This window comes from Sinocyclocheilus anshuiensis, unplaced genomic scaffold, assembly GCF_001515605.1.
Source record: "Sinocyclocheilus anshuiensis isolate Anshui unplaced genomic scaffold, SAMN03320099.WGS_v1.1 scaffold590, whole genome shotgun sequence".
Classification (NCBI taxonomy): domain Eukaryota; kingdom Metazoa; phylum Chordata; class Actinopteri; order Cypriniformes; family Cyprinidae; genus Sinocyclocheilus; species Sinocyclocheilus anshuiensis.
In genome coordinates, this window is record NW_015544192.1 from 2,367,606 (window position 1) to 2,389,903 (window position 22,298).

General features: G+C 37.2%; 1 protein-coding gene across 14 annotated transcripts in view; it reads left to right on the forward strand.

Moving 5' to 3' along the window:
• The window catches only part of LOC107696598 (triple functional domain protein), a 114,035-nt gene that overhangs the window by 44,826 nt on the left and 46,911 nt on the right, over positions 1–22,298 (forward strand). For 12 of the 14 annotated variants that reach the window (XM_016497025.1, XM_016497030.1, XM_016497021.1 and 9 more), the window contains 7 exons: positions 3,121–3,195; positions 7,651–7,765; positions 11,342–11,534; positions 15,232–15,774; positions 17,292–17,414; positions 18,620–18,811; positions 21,991–22,122. In XM_016497025.1, the coding sequence (XP_016352511.1) occupies positions 3,121–3,195; positions 7,651–7,765; positions 11,342–11,534; positions 15,232–15,774; positions 17,292–17,414; positions 18,620–18,811; positions 21,991–22,122 (1,373 nt within the window). The other 2 variants (XM_016497031.1, XM_016497032.1) reach the window with 2 other exon arrangements.

Consider the following 22,298-nt stretch of genomic DNA (forward strand, 5'->3'; position numbering starts at 1 on the left):
CACAAATTCGAACATCTGGGTTGTGCTGTTCTGTTCTAAATAAATCTTAACCAATGATTCCTAATTGCATCTACTTCCGGAAGGCCAAATAAAGTGCTTTTGCTTTCGCACTGAATCACACAGCGTCTCACTGACATGGCTGCATCAACACTACTGCTGTTCCTGAAACCACGCCTTCTTTCTTTGCGTGCACATTTGGGCGGCATTATTCTAATATTTCCACATAGTGACGTAGATATGTGGGGGCGTGTTAGAACGAGTCGTTTTAGGTAGGCGTGGTTGACTCTTTAACTTTTATAAAGAATATCTCTTTGGATTTGAGACTTTAGTCTTTGCAACTTTACAGATCTTTATGCACCAAGAGCTTGTAACACTCCAAAGAGAAAGGAAAACTTGAAATCGCATCATATGACCCCTTTAACCATTACTGGTAATTCTGTTCGGTTTATCCTAACTGTTCTGTCCTGGAGAAAACTACTCAAAATTGCCTTGTCATATCTATTTTTTACCCAGCATATTGCAAATTTTCCAATTCCAGTTGTTTTATTCCAGGAGTATTTAAAATAAATAATTAAAAAACATAATATTTATTTTCATATCATTTTTAAAATAGGAATAAAATTAAATATTATATTATCATATAAATCTTTCCCTTTTTTGCATTGTTTTGTTTAAACATTGTTATTTTGTATGTTATGACTCGATGCCATTTGTTAACTTGTGTGTATGTAAATTATAAATGATAACAAATTACTTAATGTTTATTATATAAATAATTTATTATCATGAAGAATATAAATATTAATTGTAATATATAATATTACAACTTAATGTTCATCTATAACTCTATATAATCCTGTATGACTCCCCCAGAGCGCAAAAGAAGAGGTTTAGCAGAACGTCTCAGCTGCTCTTTTCCATACAATAAAAATGGATTGGGACTAGGGATTTTAAATGCATCATTAAAGTGGTCCACACAATTCATGCTTTGTATTCTAAATACTTTTGAAGCCATATGGTAGATTTCTGTTAGTACCTGGTTTAAAAAAAAAATTGTTAATTGAACATTTTGCTTAAATGTGAGCAGCTTGGACATTCTGCTGTAAATAACTCCTGTCATCCACAGAGGAATGTCATAAGGTTTCAAAAGACATAAGGGTGAATAATTTGACATCTTGTACATTTTTGGATGAGATATTCCTGTAATAATCTGTAAATAATCTGCAGAAGCTTCCATGTTTTTATTAGATCACGTGGCCTGATGTGCACAGTAGCAGTGGTGGAAAAACAAACCTTCCAGTGGGATGTATGGGAAAAAAAGAGAAGGGGAGGCGAAGAGGCAGAGTGACATAGAGAAAGGTGTTCATTTGTACAGCGAGTGGCGCTGAGACACCACAGGGAAGCATTGCAGGAAAATGGATAAATGACATCATTTCTGTCTCTCAGCTGTGTGTGTCTGTGTAGGAGGGATCGGCTACTTCAACCATATTTCATGCTTAATTAGCAGCCCTGGGATGGAGGGATGGTTGGAGTGGAATTAAAGACAGCATGTCTCAACTGAAACATCCATGTCCATGTCCGAGTTTTCCAGCATTTGTCCTGCTCTGAAATGGATACTCGTAGATCACAAAGTAATACCATATTTTGTATTTACATTATTTCCTTCAGTTACCCCAGGCAAGAAATGAGAGGGGAAAAAGTAAATTATGTAATCCAATAGGGATGTAACGATTAACCGCGAGCCGGTTGAAAATCGATTCAAATATGTGACAATTCAAATCGGTTGAGATGCTAAACAAATCGCGATTCATTTAGGGGTAGGAGTTTATAAGAATCCATGTCTGAGGGGAATTTAGAAATGTTTAGATGTATTATTTCCTTTTCCTCTTGCCTCTGTATAATGCATATTAAAGTTCATATGTGCAGTGCTGCTTTGTTTACAGCGGAAACCAGGAAACAGGTTAAGCACCACCTGCTGGCAGAGAGTGAATCTGCGTCTCATTCAGCTTGTCCGCTGTTTCATGCAGATATTTTTATTTATAGTTTCACAAAATTGAAGTCAAACCATTCTGTTTTTGCTTCAAATTTCGAAATTATACAATGTAATTTAGATTAAAAACTGCTCATGTTGCATGTATGCAGCATCTTTGTTTGGATCATGATTAAAATGCAGTAGTTGCCTCTAATTTTAAATGGAAAGAGCACAGACAAAGCCTTATTTTGTTTATATGAAGAGATTTATTTTATTTGTGTTACTTATTTATTTGATTTGGGGCTTGTTTTAAAATTTCAATTTAGTTTTGTTATTTACATTTACATTATATTTAAATTTTGTCATTTAGCAGACACTTTTATCCAAATCGACTTACAAATGAGGACAATAGAAGCAATCAAAACCAACAAAAGAGCAATAATATGCAAGTGCTATATTAGTATATTATTATAGTGTTATATTTCAATTTGACAAAGAAATGTGTAGCATTTTGTCCAAGCAATAATAAAAGGACACATTTAATTTATAATTTGTCTTAAATCTCATTTTGTAAAAAAAAAACAAAAAAAAAAGCGAATCGAATCGTGAAATCAAAATCGTGAATCGAATCGTGAGTTGAGTGAATCGTTACATCCCTATAATCCAAGCAAGGTTATGTTTTCGTGATTGTGAGTCTAGGCGTTCGGAGAGACCAAAGTCAGTCTGGCTATGCATGACTAACTCGGCTTTGGCACAGCCTCGCCAAACCTAGTCAACTCAAACCTGTGAATCATAAAAACAAACGAACAGAAGTGATGCTTCATCCAGGTTGCTGCTGATATCATGCAAAGCGCTTGAACGAGGTCCAGCGCTCGAGGCGGTATCTGCTCATGCCAAGAACAGAAGAAGAAATGATGATGTTTCTGGAGTCTGGACTGTCTTTACATTCAGTTAAATATATGTAAAAGAATATGAAAAGGAGAATGTGAAATTGATATTCATGGGACTTAAATGGACCAGCTGCAAACTCAAATTTCCCATTTGAGCACCTTAGCTCACAGTATGCTATTGCTAACCGCTAGACCACAGCTCTGATGATGATATACTTGCATGGGCTCTAAATTCTGTTCTGTTGTTTTGTTTTTCAGGATTTCGCAGGAATGAAGAGATGAAGGCGATGGAAGTTTTGCCCATTTTAAAAGAAAAAGTGGCCTTCTTGTCAGGTGTGTTGTCCATTTGGTTGTCTAGTGGTCATAACATACTGTACAGAGTGTGTGCCTTCAATACTTCCACTATAGCAAGTGTTTTAGTTTAATTGAAAAATGTTCATTACCTGTATACAGGAATATTCCAAAAGCATAGTATGAAAGCCGGTTTCCATCTCAGACTAACAAATTTAAAAGATAAGTGTGGTGTATAAAGCTGCAATTCTGTAAAGTCGCAATTTTCATTTTATTTGTTTTTAAAAAGGTAAAAAAAGCTTCCATAGGCTCAGGAAATTACTTGAATTAGACAACATGTTGCATCACATCAGTGTTATTTTAGTATTAGACCTATTTATATATTATTGTAGTATTTATTAATATTTTGAATTAGCTTTAATTTTAGATTTTCTGTTTTAATATTAGCTTATCATTTTGTAAAAGTTTGTAATATTGTTATGTGGTTTTGTCATTTGTTTTTAATGCTTAATTTATTATTATTTTAGTTTTATCAATTTTAGTCCTTAATTTATTTCAGTTAGTTGCCAAAGCAACATTTAAAATGTGTTTTTTTTAGTTGTTGTTAAGGTTAAGTTCTAATATTCATATTTATTTTATTTCAGGTTTATTTCAATTATAACAACCCTTTATCACAATCACAGGACCATGTGTTTTTGACCCAAAATAACTTTTACTGAATATTACTGTAACTTCCTAAAATATTTTTAGTTGGTGTGTCATCGTGGCCTGACAGAGACCATAAATTGACTTCGACTGAAAAGTCCAGGGGCGCCTTAAGATAACCAAAGGCCCCTGGGCTACAGCATTACAGTAGGCCCCCCCGACCCCAGAAAACCTTTTTTCTTTCTTTCTTTTTTTAAACTTTCTAACAATTATTTGTCAAATTTCGTTTTTTGTCTTGTTAATATGCCAGTTAACATTCACAACACTGTTCTGCGTCAAATGTGAATATAAGCAAATATGCAAATTCACTATTTGCCACAAGGTGGTGCTTGTGGAACAGCAGAATTATTTAGCCGTTACATAAAGTAAACACTACGTTATTACGGGCATTATACGGAGGTAATATGAAAGGAAAATGCCATCAAAACTATCCTGGCTGAAATGTGAGTTTACAGGTATGATTTAAACACCATAAATCACACAAAATATTATATTATATTATTTATATTATTAATTATTATTATTATATATATTATTATATTATTAATAGAGACTTTAAGACTTGGGCTGTGCGATTAATCGAAATCGTCATAAAATCGTGATTTGAGCTTGCACGATTTCTAAATCGCTTTATAGCACGATTTTCCGCGCCCCCGACCTAGCATTAATGACTGTAAAGCATGTGTGTGTGTGTCAAAATCGTGATTAAAATCGAAATTGCAAAATGTATCAAAGAAATCGCGATAGGTTTTTTTTGTCCATATCGCACAGCCCTATTTGAGACCCGGATTTAAAATGGACACATCCAAGCATGTTACTGAACTCTCACTGTATGACGTTACAGAATGTTGTCCGGTCCAGTTCCTTTCACACAGCAGTGTTGTGTTTCTGTTAATCTGCATGTTTACATAAAGATACTCTCGTGTTGCGGTTATTTACTAGTGAATGCATTGTACATTCTGCTTACAGTATATCGATGGAACACGTGGGACATACCAACTATACAAACTGTGTGGGGGGAACCTAAACTGAGCCATTCACTATATAGGCTACTACAACCAGGGCATCGCTAAAAATGAGTGTGTGAGTTTGTTTACAGAACGCTGTTGTCACTGCTGCAAACTCCCATTTAAATAATTATTCAAAAAATATAATTTCCCTGCAGCCAGTGGGCCCCTTTCCAGTGTAGGCCCCTGTGCTTCAGCCCCTTGAAGCCCATGCATTAATGCGCCCCTGGAAAAGTCTCCTTCTAACTCGCTCTCTGAGCTTCTGTTTGGCTCTTTTAGTCATACAACTAACAGACCAGCACTAAAATGACTCGGAAACATAGGCTGTGTCTCCATAGGGATGAGTAACCATCACACACATGTCCCAAGATACAACAACAAGCACAATCAACAGGCATGAGAGTGTGCTTAAAAACTAAAGAACGGAGCAGAAGAACTGAACCTGCAGAGAGCCCTAAGTGTGAACACCCAGTGATTTCTGCTTATACATGCAGTTATGTGCAATTTATTTATTTATATTCCTGAACATCAGAGGATAAGAAGGATTATCCTATTACAAACACACTCCATTAGTGAGATTCGGCACATTCGCTGGAGAAAATCCTCATGGATATCCCAGCCGCTCAGTGAGTTTGTTGTGCTGGAGTTGAGGCATTTTGACTTCGTAACACAACCTGGAGCCATGAGAGGAGGATCAGTGGGAGCAACACATTGATTACTTATTTCTCAATGCTAATGAACTTAGGTTTGGTGTATGACTGTGACCTGGGTGATTCAAGGAATTATTATTGGTAAAAGCAGTGGTTGAAGTTGAATTGTGATGCATGTAATGCCTACATTATCTTTACTGCTGAATTACCCAACAATTCAACAGTAAAGATAATGTAGACCTCCACAAATACATCAGAATACAATTTTAACCACTGCTTATACCAATAACCAGTGTTGGGGGTAACGCATTACAAGTAATGCAAGTTACATAATCAGATTACTTTTTTCAAGTAACTAGTAAAGTAACGCATTACTTTTTAATTTACAATAAAATATCTGAGTTACTTTTTTTCCCATTCATTGACTGACAGCTCTCCTGTCCCCATGTTGAGAGAAATCTGGAGTAAATGCAGAGGCGCTGTGTGAACATGATGTTACTGTAGTTCTAGACTAAATGTGAACATGCATTTACACATCTCACTTGCACAAAAACAGATTCAGTATTCCTCAAGATGAATGAAAACAGTGCAATGCAAATCTGCAATAATTAAATGTATTAAATAACACAAATATCTTTTATGCATTTAATCCCATTTTATTGATCAATATCTTTGCTGCCGACCTTCGATAATCCAATTCAGCCATAGTAATAAGCAAAAATGACTTAAAATAAACATGACATTTGTTTTTCTTTCTTTTTGTTTCATTGCTGAAGAGTGTTGAACTTTCTTCTCCTGCATACTATGCTTGATACAGTCCAGAATTTATATTAAAAACAAATTAGCAAGCCCAGCCCAGATGAGAAAAAGTAATGCAAAAGTAATGTAACGCATTACTTTCCATAAAAAGTAGCTAAGTAACGCAATTAGTTACTTTTTTAGGGAGTAAAGCAATATTGTAAATGTAATGCATTACTTTTAAAAGCAACTTTCCCCAACACTGCCAATAACAATTCCTTGAATCACCCAGGTCTTTGCCATTCACCAAACCCAAGTTCATTAGCGTTGAGAAATGAGAAATTAGCACAGTCGCTTGTCGCTTAAGTTGTTTGGACCTCATTGACTTTCATTGTATGGTCAAAAACTATTAAAATTATCTTCTCCTGTTTTCCACAGAAGAAAAAAATATAAATTTGAAATGACGTGAGCGCGAGTAAATGATGACAGTTTTTATTAGAAATTAAATGAATTAGAAAAACAAATCTAGGTAAGCTAGTCAGCCTCACTAGTCTGCTGGTTGGTTATGTGTGACTACTTGGCCATCCTGACCCATTGATCTCGACTCATTTGAATAAAACTAAATTGTACATAAATGTAAAGATTTCTGAACTTAAAGTTAGGTTTATTCAGTCCATTTTTCCCTTAGCACTCTTACAAACATTTTTCCCAGACACAAAGTTCTTTCAGAGAGACTTATTTCAAGCGTCTAACCACTTGAAAAGTGAACAGCAGCTGAGTCATTCAGAGAGATTTACAGAGCTGGTAAGTTATGATATCAAATCATGTAACAGGGTCTCATCTTGAATTATGTCACAGTTACTCAGAAAAACGGTCTACGCTGTCATTCAGTATTCTCTGAAGACACTGTGCTGAAGAACACTGACTTGATTTAACGGTGATGAGATTGTTTTGGTAATGACTGATTGCCTGATAGTGTCAACAAGCAGGTTTTGAAACAGACTCTCCAGTCCAGCAATGCTGCTTTTTACAGCAACAGTGGTTTTCAGTCATGGTCTTGTTTTAAGACTATAGGCTTTAGTCAGTAGACGTAATTTGGCATGAAAACAAGGCTGTGTTTCACATATTGAATGGACTGTGCTTCCTGCCCTTTTAGATTAGTTCTTGTTTGTGCTATTTGCTGTTTCTTATGCCATCTACTATAGTCTGATAATGACATAAAACACCAATTTACCCATGTGACAGGTAAATGTGCACCAAAATACAGAGTATGATTGGATGCAAAGCTTTTGATGTTGGGATAATGGGATATGAGAAGCATTTTCAAAAAGTAAAGCCTATTTCGTGTTCTACCAGCTGATTTAATGTTTTGCACTCCTGCATTGTTATTTCTCCAGGGGGCAGGGACAAGCGCGGCGGTCCAGTTTTAACATTCCCATCACGAACCAACCATGACCGAATACGACACGAGGATCTCCGCAGACTCATCGCCTACCTCGCCGGCATCCCTAGGTATTGACACACTTACTCCCTATTCGGCTAGAACGAGCTCTGCCCACCAGGAGCATATGAACGCCTTCAGTATGGTTTAAAAACATCCCAGGATACACCTGCTGGGCATTTCTTTCACTATCCGTTCAGACACATTCCCTTGAAAAGAACAAAAGCAACTGGATTGGATCCGGTGAATTGTGCAGTGGATGTGCCAACTGTCCTGCTGCTTACCGCCGTGTTGTTTTCTTTTCCTCATAGTCGGGCGCATTGATCTGTAATTGACCTGTGAACTAGGGATGCTGTGTCTCTTCATATGTGATGTTTTGTCGTGCTTCTAAAAATTGAATGAGGCAGGCCAAGTCTGCACTTCAGTTAAATTCCTCTAAATGGCTCTGCCGAGCAATCGTGCTCTATAAACATGTTTGTTTATGGAGCTTTTAGCATCTATTAGTCAGAGCATGAGGGTGGCAACTCTGGTACAGTGCAGCTACAGAGAGCAGAGCACACTGTGACCTTAATTGGTGTTTCTTCAAGTGCTGGCACTTTTATCTATTGAGTTGATTTTTATTACAACACATTTTATTTATTTTATATATGAGTATATTGTATCTATTCATTTTATTGTTTCACTCTTGTCCCAGAGTCAGATTTGAAATTTGAAATAGCATACAAATCATATTAAAATATACCCTTTAAAAAAAACTGTGATATCCTCAACAAGTTAATATAAACATTTCAATATTTATTGTGTGAAAAACTATTTATCAATTTGTGATCTTTTCCACCACAATTAACAATTTTGTACCTAATAAATATATTAAAGATAGTGAACATTAAAGTTAAGTGTACTTTGTTACCAAGCAGACATCAGTACCAGTGGATCAGTGTTATTTAAGTATTATTTATATACTATTGTAGTATTTAGTAATATATTAGTTAGTTTTAATTTTTATATTTTCAGTATTCTTTTAGTGTTTTTGTGTAGATTTGTCATTTTTATTAGATTTAGTTTTTTTTTTAATATATATATATTTCTGTTTAGCTTTATTTTGAGTTTAGTTTTAGTAATTTTAGTTCTTTAACTTAGTCATTTTATTTCAATTAGTTGCCAATGCATTATTTCTCATTTTTGTTTAAGTTTTTCATATAAGTTTTAAATTATATTTGATTTCAGCTTTATTTCAATCAAAAATGATTTCTTAATAGTTACTATGCACTCCAGTGTTGCTATAGATATGCTTGAGGTGAAATATGAGGCATGTTATGTGTGTAGAAAATGAAGCTGTCGTGTTTTTGTGTCATAAGCTGTAATTTTGTCAAATTATGCAAAGAGTTGTGAAAATATGATTTGTGTATGTAGGATGCATAAAATGCTAGCTATGAAATTATCCTTAGCAAGATATAGGAGTCTGCTGTTTTGTTCCAAAAATGTTCAAAATGTCATTTCCACCACAAAACGAAGGGTGAAATGATGTAAAGTGATAATTTAGAGAGAGAAAAAAATGTGATATTAGCAGACAGATTGAGTAAAGTTGTTCAGGAAACACCGATATAGCGTTTTGCTTCTGTTTTTAAACCCCTTCTCTTCTCTGAATATATTTCATAGCTGAGAGCAGCATGACTGTATGGTATATCATCGTATTTGGCATATTTAATAAAACATATTCCTAGGGCTGGACGATATGGCCAAAATTTATATCACGATATATTTCTTAATTTCGGTCGATACGATATACTTCCGATATCGATATGAACACTATTTATCTGAAATAGAAATCTTTTGTAACATTATAAATGCCTTTATCATCACTTTTGATCAATTTTAAGCATCCTTGCTAAATAAAAGTATTAATTCCTATAATTTCTTTCACAAAAAAATAATACAGATTGTACTGAATGGAATAGTGTTACAATTTTAACATTTTTTATTTCCGATAAATGCTGATCTTTGGATCTTTCTATTCATCAAAGAATCCTGAAGCAAATTTTAAATAAAAATATTGGATCAAATAAATGCAGCCTTGGTGAGCAGAAGAGAATTCTTAAAGAAAAATCATTAAAAATCTTATGTTCAAAAACTTTTGACTGGTATTGTAGGCTGATTATTTTTATAGATTGAAACAAATGTGTTTCAGCCAGAAAAAAAAAGATATGAAAAGTGCTCCCGAGTCGCTGCAGAAAACAAAAAAAATTGAACAACAACAAAAACTGGAAATGTTGCTGGAGACGGGCTTATTTAAAATGCAAACTGACTGTCTGCCAGCAGGAGGCGCTTTTAGAGTGATAAAACTAGCGGTTTCCCTGGTAACGGCTGTAATCAAAGCAGCTCCGCTCATGAATGCTACTTTATCAAATCAAATGAAAATGCCATCGAGACTTTTCTGAAGACAGTCGGTTCCCTTCAGAGATACATTCATATAAAATACCCGCGCCGTGTTATGATTTTGAAACATGCAGTGCGCCAAGTCAAACGCCACAAATAAATCAATGTATGGGAAACACTGCTAATGTATATCAAAATATCGGAAATGTGTTTAAAAATCATATCACCGTTATTGAAAAAAATTATACCGCAATACATATTGATATTGAATTATTGTCCAGCCCTACATATTCCTCAGCCAGTAATACTGCAATGAATTTAGTCGCTCAATACTTTTAACTAGTGGGAAGGGAATAGAAACACAGAGATTTAGAGGGGGCACAATGGGAAGAGTGGTTGGTTGGAAAGGCAGCGTGGGCATGATCAAGAACCTGCCGCAGTTCAGCCACTTCCAACAGCTCTTCCTCCTCCTCATCATCCTCACTCACACACTCTGTCCCCTGCACCCACACAGTCACACCAGAGAAAGCAAAAGAGAGTGATCTACTGTTACAAAGCAAATCCCCTAGAGATAAAAAAGAGAGAGACACAGAAAGATGGGAAGGGATGTATCATGATAAAGAGAGAGAGAGAGAAGGAGCAGTCATCTTTAGAGATGGAAAGCGGGCGAGTGTGCAGGGAAAAAATGGGAGGGCGAGCAAGCCAGTGAGCAGGAGAGGGAGGGATAAAGAGAGAGAGAGAGTGGAAAACAGTGTCGCAGTCGCACACGGCTGTGTGTGTGTCTACAGCTCATCATTACCAACAGCTCCTCGATGAGACACTTTCTGATGTGAAATCGGCCAGGCAGATGTTTGGCTGACAGCTGCGTGAGACGCGCTCTGGATTTCAGAGTAATGGACTGATGCGGTCAGCAGTGCAGGTTGTTTCACAGAGCTTTTAAGACAGGTAGAACCCTGACAGATTGGATACTGAAGGCCTTCAGCTGTCTGAAAGCAGGTTTTGTGCTCATTTGATAAATATTTTGCAGCTGTGCTTAATGGGTAAGCTCTGGCATGCATCTCTCCCTCCCTCCCTGTATGTGCCCTCTGTTGTATGTGCATTGATATATTTATTTTTTTTGATAAGGGAAATCATTTTTTCCCCTTTATTTTTAGTTCCTCCAGTTGCGTTTGTTTCTTAGCTAGGAGGATGCACTATAGATTATGTAATGCAAAGAGGATTAAAGCTCATATTTTGTTCTCTCTCTCTTTTTTTTTCCCCCTGTCATCCAGCGAGGATGTGTGCAAACATGGCTTCACGGTCATCGTGGACATGCGTGGCTCCAAATGGGATTCCATCAAGCCTCTGCTGAAGATCCTGCAGGAATCGTTTCCCTGCTGCATCCACGTCGCCCTCATCATCAAACCAGACAACTTCTGGCAAAAACAGAGGACCAACTTTGGCAGCTCCAAGTTTGAGTTTGAGGTATGGTCATCTTTCAGTCTCTTACTTGTAGGGTTGTGTTGAGAGGCGTAGCTGGAGGTGGATGTTGTTGCCGTTAGAGCTCACTGTCCATCCATCACTGCATATTAAAATTTTGAGAGAGTTTTTTTTTTTGCATGTTTTTATTATTGCATGCTTTAATATACTATAATTAGTGTTGTTCTTTTAACCTGGAAGATGTATATGAGCAGTGTTAAAATCAGTGCTTTTGGTTGTGGTCATGATTTTAATTTTGAAAGAATTTAAGGCATTTCAGTGTTTGTAGATTACTAATATTGTAGATTATTCCCGCAGTCCTCTGAAATACCAGGTGAAATGGCTTCTCTGCTGCATTTTCTCATCTTATTAATTAATAATCTGCGGGTTTGTCTGTGACATCCGATCTGTGTTGGTGTGAGCATGTGAAGGCAGCTCTGGTCGTGTGGGAGTGTGTGGGTGTTGATGTTCTGTCGGTGTGTGTGTGGGTTGACTAGATGAATGTAAATGTGGATGCAGCAGAAATGCTTTTTCTGCATATTTCTCTGCATTTGTTATACATTGAGCTGGCTCGATTGCATGGTGTTGGTGCAACTTGTTTTCACTCACAGAGCCGTCAGAGTGGAAAGATTTGTTTTTATTTGAGTGCAGTGGTGTTTGTTTTATTGGAGGAGAAGCTTGTATTTGTGTGTGCATGCATTCAGTTTGACAGTGAAAGAGCAGATGTGGAAAAAAAAATGATGGCTCATGTTTCCTTTGGCAAATTTCCTATGCAAGAAAATAAAGTTTTAGATCAAATGATAATTAGTTTCTCAAACCACCATGAATAAAACATGATTATGCATGTATTTGATAAAGACCAATCAGGATCTGGTATGTTACAGTGACATCATCACCTACAGTCATGTCAGAATTACCGTGTAAAAGATTCTGCTCTGAGCTTCACGTCACGTCTTTGGACTCAGAAATTGTTTCTATGGCAATGTTCATAACACCAAAAAGATCAATGTGTGGCTGTGATGTGAATGACAGTAGATTCTTCACTACATCAGTTTTCTCATGTGAAATATTGAAGAAAAAATAAAGGGCACCAGGTAGCAGTGTTTGTAACAGTATATTTGTAACAGAAATATGAAGAGGTATCCAAATAAATAGCCTTTTAGGGTTTTACATGACTCCACAGCAGTCAGATGGGAGTAGTCAGAGCTTTCCAGTAAAGGAAAGTAGAATATTTTTGACATTATATGAATTCAAAAAGCCCTGTTCACACTGACAGTGGTTTATTCCAGTTCCTATTGCTAGATGGCCTATTGGTATTAATGGGCTACACATATGAAAATATCGATCGCTGGTAAAACGAAGACAGCAGTCAGTTTTCAACAATAATTCAATTTTCTTTCTGCTGGAGAGAATGTTTGTATGTAAACTGCATCATATAATGAACAAGCTCTGCTATCTTCACTCGTACTGGTAGTCGCCGCATCACATTTACATAGAGGTAAACGTTTCTCAGCGATTGTTTTCGATAAAAATGTAAACAAAAAATGCATGAAAAACTGCAATAAAAATAAATCCATATAGAAATATATAAAAAAAAAATTACAATTAAATGACAAAACCACAGTTACAATTCAAATAAAAACTTAAAATATAAAAATAAAAGCTAATTCAAAATATTATAATAGTATAAATATAATAAATTATTATTATTTAATAATATTATTATTCAATACTTTATATAATAAATAATACCAAAATAACATTGCATTAGAAAGGCTTAAAGGAAGTTAGATATTTCTATGATTCTGCCTTTTAGATACTTTGGCCAATCACAGGTCAGCATACCGGTGTGTCAGTTGCATATATTCCCTAATTTGCCCTATTTGACCGCTTTTCTGTGATATTGTGCGTGAATTACAGTGGGAGGATCTAAAGCACTCCCTACCATCTGGTGGTCCATGTAAGTCCAAGCAAGTGTTGAGCAGAACACATGATGAAATGTTTCTGGTGGGCAGGGTCAAGGAATTTGTCATAGGAATGGCTGCAAGCTCTCATCTCGCCCACTGCTCATGACATGCCACGCCACATTTCTCATAATTACTGAACAACAAAAGAGCAGAAGGCAAAAAAAAAAGCAAATGCAGTCCATAACTCACATTATTCTCATTGCAGTTAATGGACTAATGGGCAGCGTGCTCATGTTGATGTGTGTCTGTGAAAGGCTGCAGATGCCTGTATGGCAGCAGGACTTGAATTGATGAACAGTTTTAGACCACATTTACCTTGAATTCACAAAAGAGACCCACACCTCCGCTCTCTCCTCTTTCAAAGCTTTGATGAAGCCCACTCGTGCACATTTGTTTTCTTTTTTCTGTCCTCCCATCTATTCATTTGTAGAAAGAATAACACACTATTTTTTAGTCCTCTTAGAGCAGACTAACAAAATGTGTTCAGAAATAAATGAATGGAAGAGTGGAACTTTTCTGACTTCATTTTGTTACTGAGTGAATCGATACACACTTGTGCTCATATCAGTATTGTTAGCTAACTCTGAAATAAAATAAAATGTTTAAGTTGAAGTACTAAAATTACAAAAAAAAGAAAGAAAAAACTAATAAAATGACAAAAGCACATAAAAATTACTAAAGCTTAAACTAAAATGAAAATATAAAAATAAAAGCTAATTCAAAATATGAATAAATAATAGTATATGCATAATACTCACTCACTTGCGCCAGTTATCCTAACCAGGTGTGAAGTGGAAAAGTGACATGCCATAAAAGCTACCTTCTCCATGTTTATTCCATTTTTTGCCTTTTCAGTTATCGATGCAAATACTGAAAAAATTAACAAACAGGCTGATGACAGGACATTTTATAGATTGTTTCTGCTGCATTAAATCCCTTTTCTCACAAAGGACGGAAGCAACAATATCATAGTATTCACTTACAGAACCATTTTCTCAGCTGACGAACAATAAAAACATTGACAGCCAATCAGAATCCACTCGACTTTAAAGAGCTTGAGCAATTAATGTGTAAGATGATGTAACTGCAGCATGTGCTTATAATAAACAAAACGTTATTGTGCAATGATGTGGACCAACGTGAAATCTCATTGGTCAACATTGATATTAAACATCAGATATGTTCTGATTGGATGTGGATGATTTGCCACAGTTTCACGTTCAGCATGAATTTGTTGCGAGACACTTAATGCATGCTTGGAGCATTGTGTAAGCCAAAGTTGATTATTTTAACACTTTTACAAATTTTGTATACATGCATATACATTTGTATACAGATTTACATACTACCCGAGGCTCCTTCCTGCTTCAGGTGGTTCAGAGCTGGTTTGTGTTACTGCAGTGCTGGTGGTGATGATATCGCCCTTTCTGACGCTCTCAGGCTTCATGCTGGGAGTCTGTCTGTCTCTAGGTAGTTTGGACCTCAGGCGGTCCCAGAGTGCCTGTATGAAATTAGATTTATGCCCCCGGTTAAAAATAGCAGTCCCGCCTTGCTGGTCATTAACAGAGCATGGAACGGCTGTATCAATTCACATAGGATTTAGGGCATTGGAAGTCATATTGTGCATTCTAGTACTGTGCATATTGATTAATTTTTATATTCCATCCACATCCTTTCTCTCTACTCTTGCTGTCCTTTTTCTGGTCCTTCCATTCCTCCACCACACCCACCTCCAGACCACCATGGTTTCCCTGGAGGGCTTATCTAAGGTGGTAGACCCATCCCAGTTGACGCCCGACTTTGAGGGCAGCCTAGACTACAACCATGAAGAGTGGATCGAGATCCGCGTGGCCTTCGAAGACTTCACGGGCAATGCTCGGCACCTGCTCGCCCGTCTGGAGGAGATGCAGGAAACGGTCACACGTAAAGACTTCCCACAGGACTTAGAGGGAGCCCGGCGCATGATAGAGGAGCATGCAGCGCTGAAGAAGAGGGTGATGAAGGCTCCCGTGGAGGAGGTGGACAATGAGGGCCAAAGGCTGCTGCGAAGGATTCAAAGCAGTGAGAGCTACGCTAACCGAACTGTGCCAGTGCCGCCAGGGCAGAGGGAAGGGCAGGGACAACCCAACGCTGACACCCAGGGCCTGGTGCCCCGTATTTCAGCCCTGCTGGAGAAACTACACAGCACCAGGCAGAACCTGCACCAGGCCTGGCACATCCGCAAGCTGCAGTTGGATCAGTGTTTCCAACTCAGGCTTTTCGAGCAGGATGCTGAAAAGGTGGGATCCACACATGCTTGCCCAAGAAACATAAAGCAGTTACAGCTTTGCTTGCTAAGTATTATATATTGTATATTGTCAGGTTTCACTGTGTGTGTATTTTTACAGTATTTATGGCATAATGATGATTTCCACCAGAAATATTTTTGACTCATCCCCTTGAAAAAAATTTCAAGTGACAGTTAAAAAGGCACTTAAAATGGAAGCAAACAGGGTAAGACAAATACATTGCAAATTCAATCACAGGAATTAAATTGTTGATAAATAACTTGATTGATATTGATATATTAAATAAATTAACCATAATTAATTTTGTGATTCCAGAAGTTTTAAGAAATATATGTTCTTATTATTTAATTTCAGATTAAATCTTGACTTTATCTTTCTTGTAGAATTTTAATTCAGATTATCTTAATATATTAACTATTTATTCATTTAAATACTTTTAAGTCATCCTGTGGCCCCCTTGGAAGTTGGTTGAGGCCCCCTAGTGGGCCCCTGTCCCCCTGATTGAGAACAACTGCTCTAAATTGAAGCAAACCCTGTGTTTGCATTCTGAGGCTACGTTTACACAACAACGATGTAGTCAAAAACTGAAAAGTTTTTCCCTTGCGTTTTTAAAAAGATTCACATATACACGACAACGTTTTCAAAACAATTCGTGTTTACACATATCCGCGAAAATGGCCGCGAAAATGGCCAAAAACGCTGTATTACGTATGCCCGGCCAGTAGTTAGCGCTGTCACCTTGTTAGTAAACAGTACCTCTTGCCGTGCTGCTGTTTGTAATATTGGTGAAGTAAATCCACACTTTGCTGAAGAAGCGTTAGCATACTCTTAAACAGCAACAACAGTATATATACTCCGCCATTGTTGTGTATGTTTGTTCGCGCTTGCCTTTAAAATCGACACGTACTGCGCATGTCTACATACCTGAACGTACTACGCACACGCATGACGTCACCGTTTTTGGGTGTTTGCATGGAAACGACAACGGTGGCGTTTTCAAAAACTTGCACTTTGAAACCCGTTTTCAAAAATACGCGTTTTCAGTCCCCAAAACGCCGTTGTCGTGTAAACGAACAGTCAAAACGCATAAAAAAGTTTCCCGTTTTTGGCTGAAAACGTTGTTGTGTAAACAGCCCCTAATCGTGTAAACGAACAGGCAAAACGCATAAAAAGTTTCCCGTTTTTTGCCTGAAACCGTTGTCGTGTAAACAGGCCCTGAATCTGCGCACATATTTACAGAAGTTCTCACTAATTAGTCTCAGTGTTTCTCATAGTGGGTGGAAGATTTGCATGTTGCTAGGAAACCAGCAGCTATTCTTTACTCCTGAGAAATGGGTCATTTTTATGATTTTCTATTTTTATCCATTTCAGCTATATGAACACAACAATGCCCATGCTGAAACATGCTCCCAACGGAATGTCTTACATTACAAGCACACACATACATGCACTTAACCTGCTTCCAGTCAAATGTGTGCCTGACGTGTGTGATTGCTGTCTCTCTGCAGATGTTTGACTGGATCATGCACAACAAAGGGCTGTTTCTGGCTGGATACACTGAGATCGGCAACAACCACCCCCACGCCATGGAGCTGCAGACCCAGCACAACCACTTTGCCATGAACTGCATGGTGAGAAGATTTCAATTGAATTTTCACAAACGAGTAAAAATGTCACTGTCATTGTCACTGCATCACTACGTACATCCTGTTTCCTGTAATGCCCCCACAGCATAAACCTAAGCGCACACAGCCATTTCTTTTACACACTGGCTAGACTAGGATTTTTCTTCCATTTAAGCTGTGTAATGGTGTAATGGTTTTCATTTTTTCAATGTAAGAGCCGATACTTTATTCAGAGATGGTGACTCATCATATAATCAGAGATGGAGCATATAGAGCATGATCCACCTAAGTGCTTCCTGTTTGGGTGGCTGCCCACCAGCTGTGGGCCTTGTTGGGGCGTCCTTTAAAAAGCCCCATTACTGTAGAGAGAAGTATTGATCACTTCCTGTTTAAAGAGGCAGAAAGAGGATGTAGGCATATTGAGCTCTGGTAAGTCTTCAGATGTTGATATAAAAGTTTAATGATAACATTAATTTACTTTTTATGTTATAAGCCATTATAAGGTATTTTCAGAACCATGTGGTTAATGGTTCATCACTGATTTTTTTTTCTCCTAATTAAACTACCAATGTTTGAGGTCTGTACGATTTTTTTTATGTTTTTGAAAAGAGATTTATGCTCACCAAGGCTGCATTTATTTAATGAAAAGTACAGTTAAACAATAATATCGTGAAATATTATTACAGTTATTTCTTCTTTAAAAGAATCTTATGGACCCAAACTTTTGAATGGTAGAGTAGTTCCCGTGTCTCTTTATTGCTAATGATAAGGGCTACTTGAGAGAAAACGGAGACAAGGAATCAGACACTCATTCATTTTCAATGAGCAGTTTTTGAATGTTGTGCCTTTTGTTATTGATCAGAAAGTAATCAGACTTGCACACTACTACTGATCTTCTCCTGATGATTGACTTGCATATTAAACAGAATCTGCTGAGATGTATAATGTTGTCTTCTAATAGCAGTTTTGTGAACAGTCTGTTCGAAAGCAGTTATTCAAAATGTGATATTGTGAAAGGACATCAGTTTGAATTAGTGTTGCATTGATAAAATTGTGGTTGATACCATGAAGCTGATAATTAGTTTTATGTTATAGGCAACAAAATTCTATACTAGTGTCTGAATAAATAAAAAATAAAACACTAAAAACCTAATGATTAATCGTTTTGTGTTGGGATTGTGTTTGGTAGTAATTTATTTCCTCTCCCACAGAATGTTTATGTAAACATAAACCGCATCATGTCGGTGGGGAACCGTCTGCTGGAGGCGGGCCACTATGCGTCCCAGCAGATCAAACAGATCTCAGGTCAGCTGGAGCAGGAGTGGAAAGCCTTTGCTGCTGCGCTGGACGAGAGGAGCGCCCTGCTGGAGATGTCTGCTACTTTCCACCAGAAACGCGACCAGGTTAACCCCCACGCCATGGAGCTGCAGACCCAGCACAACCACTTTGCCATGAACTGCATGGTGAGAAGATTTCAATTGAATTTTCACAAACGAGTAAAAATGTCACTGTCATTGTCACTGCATCACTACGTACATCCTGTTTCCTGTAATGCCCCCACAGCATAAACCTAAGCGCACACAGCCATTTCTTTTACACACTGGCTAGACTAGGATTTTTCTTCCATTTAAGCTGTGTAATGGTGTAATGGTTTTCATTTTTTCAATGTAAGAGCCGATACTTTATTCAGAGATGGTGACTCATCATATAATCAGAGATGGAGCATATAGAGCATGATCCACCTAAGTGCTTCCTGTTTGGGTGGCTGCCCACCAGCTGTGGGCCTTGTTGGGGCGTCCTTTAAAAAGCCCCATTACTGTAGAGAGAAGTATTGATCACTTCCTGTTTAAAGAGGCAGAAAGAGGATGTAGGCATATTGAGCTCTGGTAAGTCTTCAGATGTTGATATAAAAGTTTAATGATAACATTAATTTACTTTTTATGTTATAAGCCATTATAAGGTATTTTCAGAACCATGTGGTTAATGGTTCATCACTGATTTTTTTTTCTCCTAATTAAACTACCAATGTTTGAGGTCTGTACGATTTTTTTTATGTTTTTGAAAAGAGATTTATGCTCACCAAGGCTGCATTTATTTAATGAAAAGTACAGTTAAACAATAATATCGTGAAATATTATTACAGTTATTTCTTCTTTAAAAGAATCTTATGGACCCAAACTTTTGAATGGTAGAGTAGTTCCCGTGTCTCTTTATTGCTAATGATAAGGGCTACTTGAGAGAAAACGGAGACAAGGAATCAGACACTCATTCATTTTCAATGAGCAGTTTTTGAATGTTGTGCCTTTTGTTATTGATCAGAAAGTAATCAGACTTGCACACTACTACTGATCTTCTCCTGATGATTGACTTGCATATTAAACAGAATCTGCTGAGATGTATAATGTTGTCTTCTAATAGCAGTTTTGTGAACAGTCTGTTCGAAAGCAGTTATTCAAAATGTGATATTGTGAAAGGACATCAGTTTGAATTAGTGTTGCATTGATAAAATTGTGGTTGATACCATGAAGCTGATAATTAGTTTTATGTTATAGGCAACAAAATTCTATACTAGTGTCTGAATAAATAAAAAATAAAACACTAAAAACCTAATGATTAATCGTTTTGTGTTGGGATTGTGTTTGGTAGTAATTTATTTCCTCTCCCACAGAATGTTTATGTAAACATAAACCGCATCATGTCGGTGGGGAACCGTCTGCTGGAGGCGGGCCACTATGCGTCCCAGCAGATCAAACAGATCTCAGGTCAGCTGGAGCAGGAGTGGAAAGCCTTTGCTGCTGCGCTGGACGAGAGGAGCGCCCTGCTGGAGATGTCTGCTACTTTCCACCAGAAACGCGACCAGGTTAGAGCGAACACTTGCAACATCTTCTCATAATGATAACTGATACCAATGAGGGCTCAGCAGAGAGATCAGTGTATGTGTGACTGATTTTTCCTAATTACTTCTGGAGCGAGAGAAAAGAGGAATGGATTTCACATGGTGAGTGAGTGATTATCAGACTTTGGCTTCGATTCATTTAGAATACCAAATAAAGCATCAGCAAGAAATTCAAAGACAAGATAAATTCAGGAAAGCAAATACAAGATCTGTCTTAAGACGTAGTGAACTGCCTTCTAAGTTCGTGAAACCTCATAAGTGGAAACTCGTAAGGCTTTACATAGATGACAGCATCACATGCAAACTTACATAGCACTCTGCACAGCATGTGCAATTGATTTAAATGAGTTTGAGTTTGACGGTAGCGTGTTGCTAAGCTAACAGCACAATACTCTAAGCATAAAATAAATAGAATACATAAATATTGAGTGAAACAATTATAGTGAGCATATAATATAATGAGAGACTGTTTTTAATAATCAAGCCTTTTATTTGGAATGTCAATATTCACTTGTCTGTGCTGAAAGTGAAATAACATGATATTTGAGAGACTGCAGTAGAGAGGACAGGTGAAGCTTTCTTTCCCTGATAAAATATTCCTATCACACATGCAGTGTTTTCATTGAGATGCTATATCAACAACAATCTCTCTTCCAGAGATTTCTATTCCTTTAAGCCTCACCACAACTGCTAATCACAAGGCAGTCTGGTTTTGGCTGTCCTCATGCATGAGATTCTGTTTGAGTTGAGGAACCAGACGCTCAACCCCGTTCTGCTCTTCATCTGTGAGGAAGAGTGAGATGAGATGAAAGACGATTTGATTTGAATTGACATTCAGAGTGCGGCATATGAAGCACGTCTCTCACCATGTCCTGCTTTTGCTCTTATTAGTTTGAACTCATTCCATTTCTTTTGATGTCAGAGCTCTATATGGACATAATATGCTGGAATATACAATCAAATATGCACATGTTGTACACCATTGTGATGAGAGTTATGAGATGTTCAATTTAGAACTTGCCTTTATTTTAACGTGAATTTGGAAAGTACATTCTGTTTTAAGGTCTCAGAATGAATTTTAATGAAGATTTGGGGGAAAATCTTGTTCTGAGGAGAAAAGGATGTCAAGAAATCACTTTGTATGTCTAAGTACACTTTAGATGGAAAAAAACAAGCTGTTCAGATCTTCCTCAGAGCTAGTGTTGAACGGTCACATAGCAAAGCTTTGAAAATTAAACCAAATAAGTTGGATTGGGTATTTTTGCAATTGGATGTTTGATCGTGGGTTTGGATGCTCTCATTGGTCTGTACAGAGCTGCTCCAGTCAGGTTCAAATTAAATAAAATGTAACTTAATTTATTATTTTACCTTATTTTATATTGTATGTGTTAATTGACAACTGCGACTTCTACTTTCATCCCTCCGCAGTGTTATATTCTGCTAATAGAATGAATATATTCTGCACTAAATAGAATTACATCAAATAAATACCTTATTTACAATAGAACAATATGAGCAATTTTAGTCTTCTTGGCACTTACAGATCCAGTCCATTACCTTGTGGTTGTTCATTACTGTTTCTGAAGTTTACATTACTGTACATTGCAGCTTTTATTATAAGGGGTTTAAGAGATGATATTATTGTTATTCTGTTGTAAATGTGTGTGTATCTGTGTCTTTCTACAGTATATGAGTAATGTGGACTCATGGTGTAAAGCATGTGGGGAGGTGGATCTGCCCTCTGAGCTACAGGACCTGGAGGACGCCATCCACCATCACCAAGGCCTGTATGAGCAAATCACCGCTGCCTACTCTGAGGTACTGAGACGTCCGTCTCGAAATCACTAAATTGCCAGACACTCTTGAAAAACCGTTTAAGGGAACTGATCGCAAAGTAAATGGCACTAGCACATTATAGCAATTACAGGCACATCTAAAGTGGCAATTTTAGGTTATTATTAAATATAGTGCTATTAAGAGTTGCTATGCATATA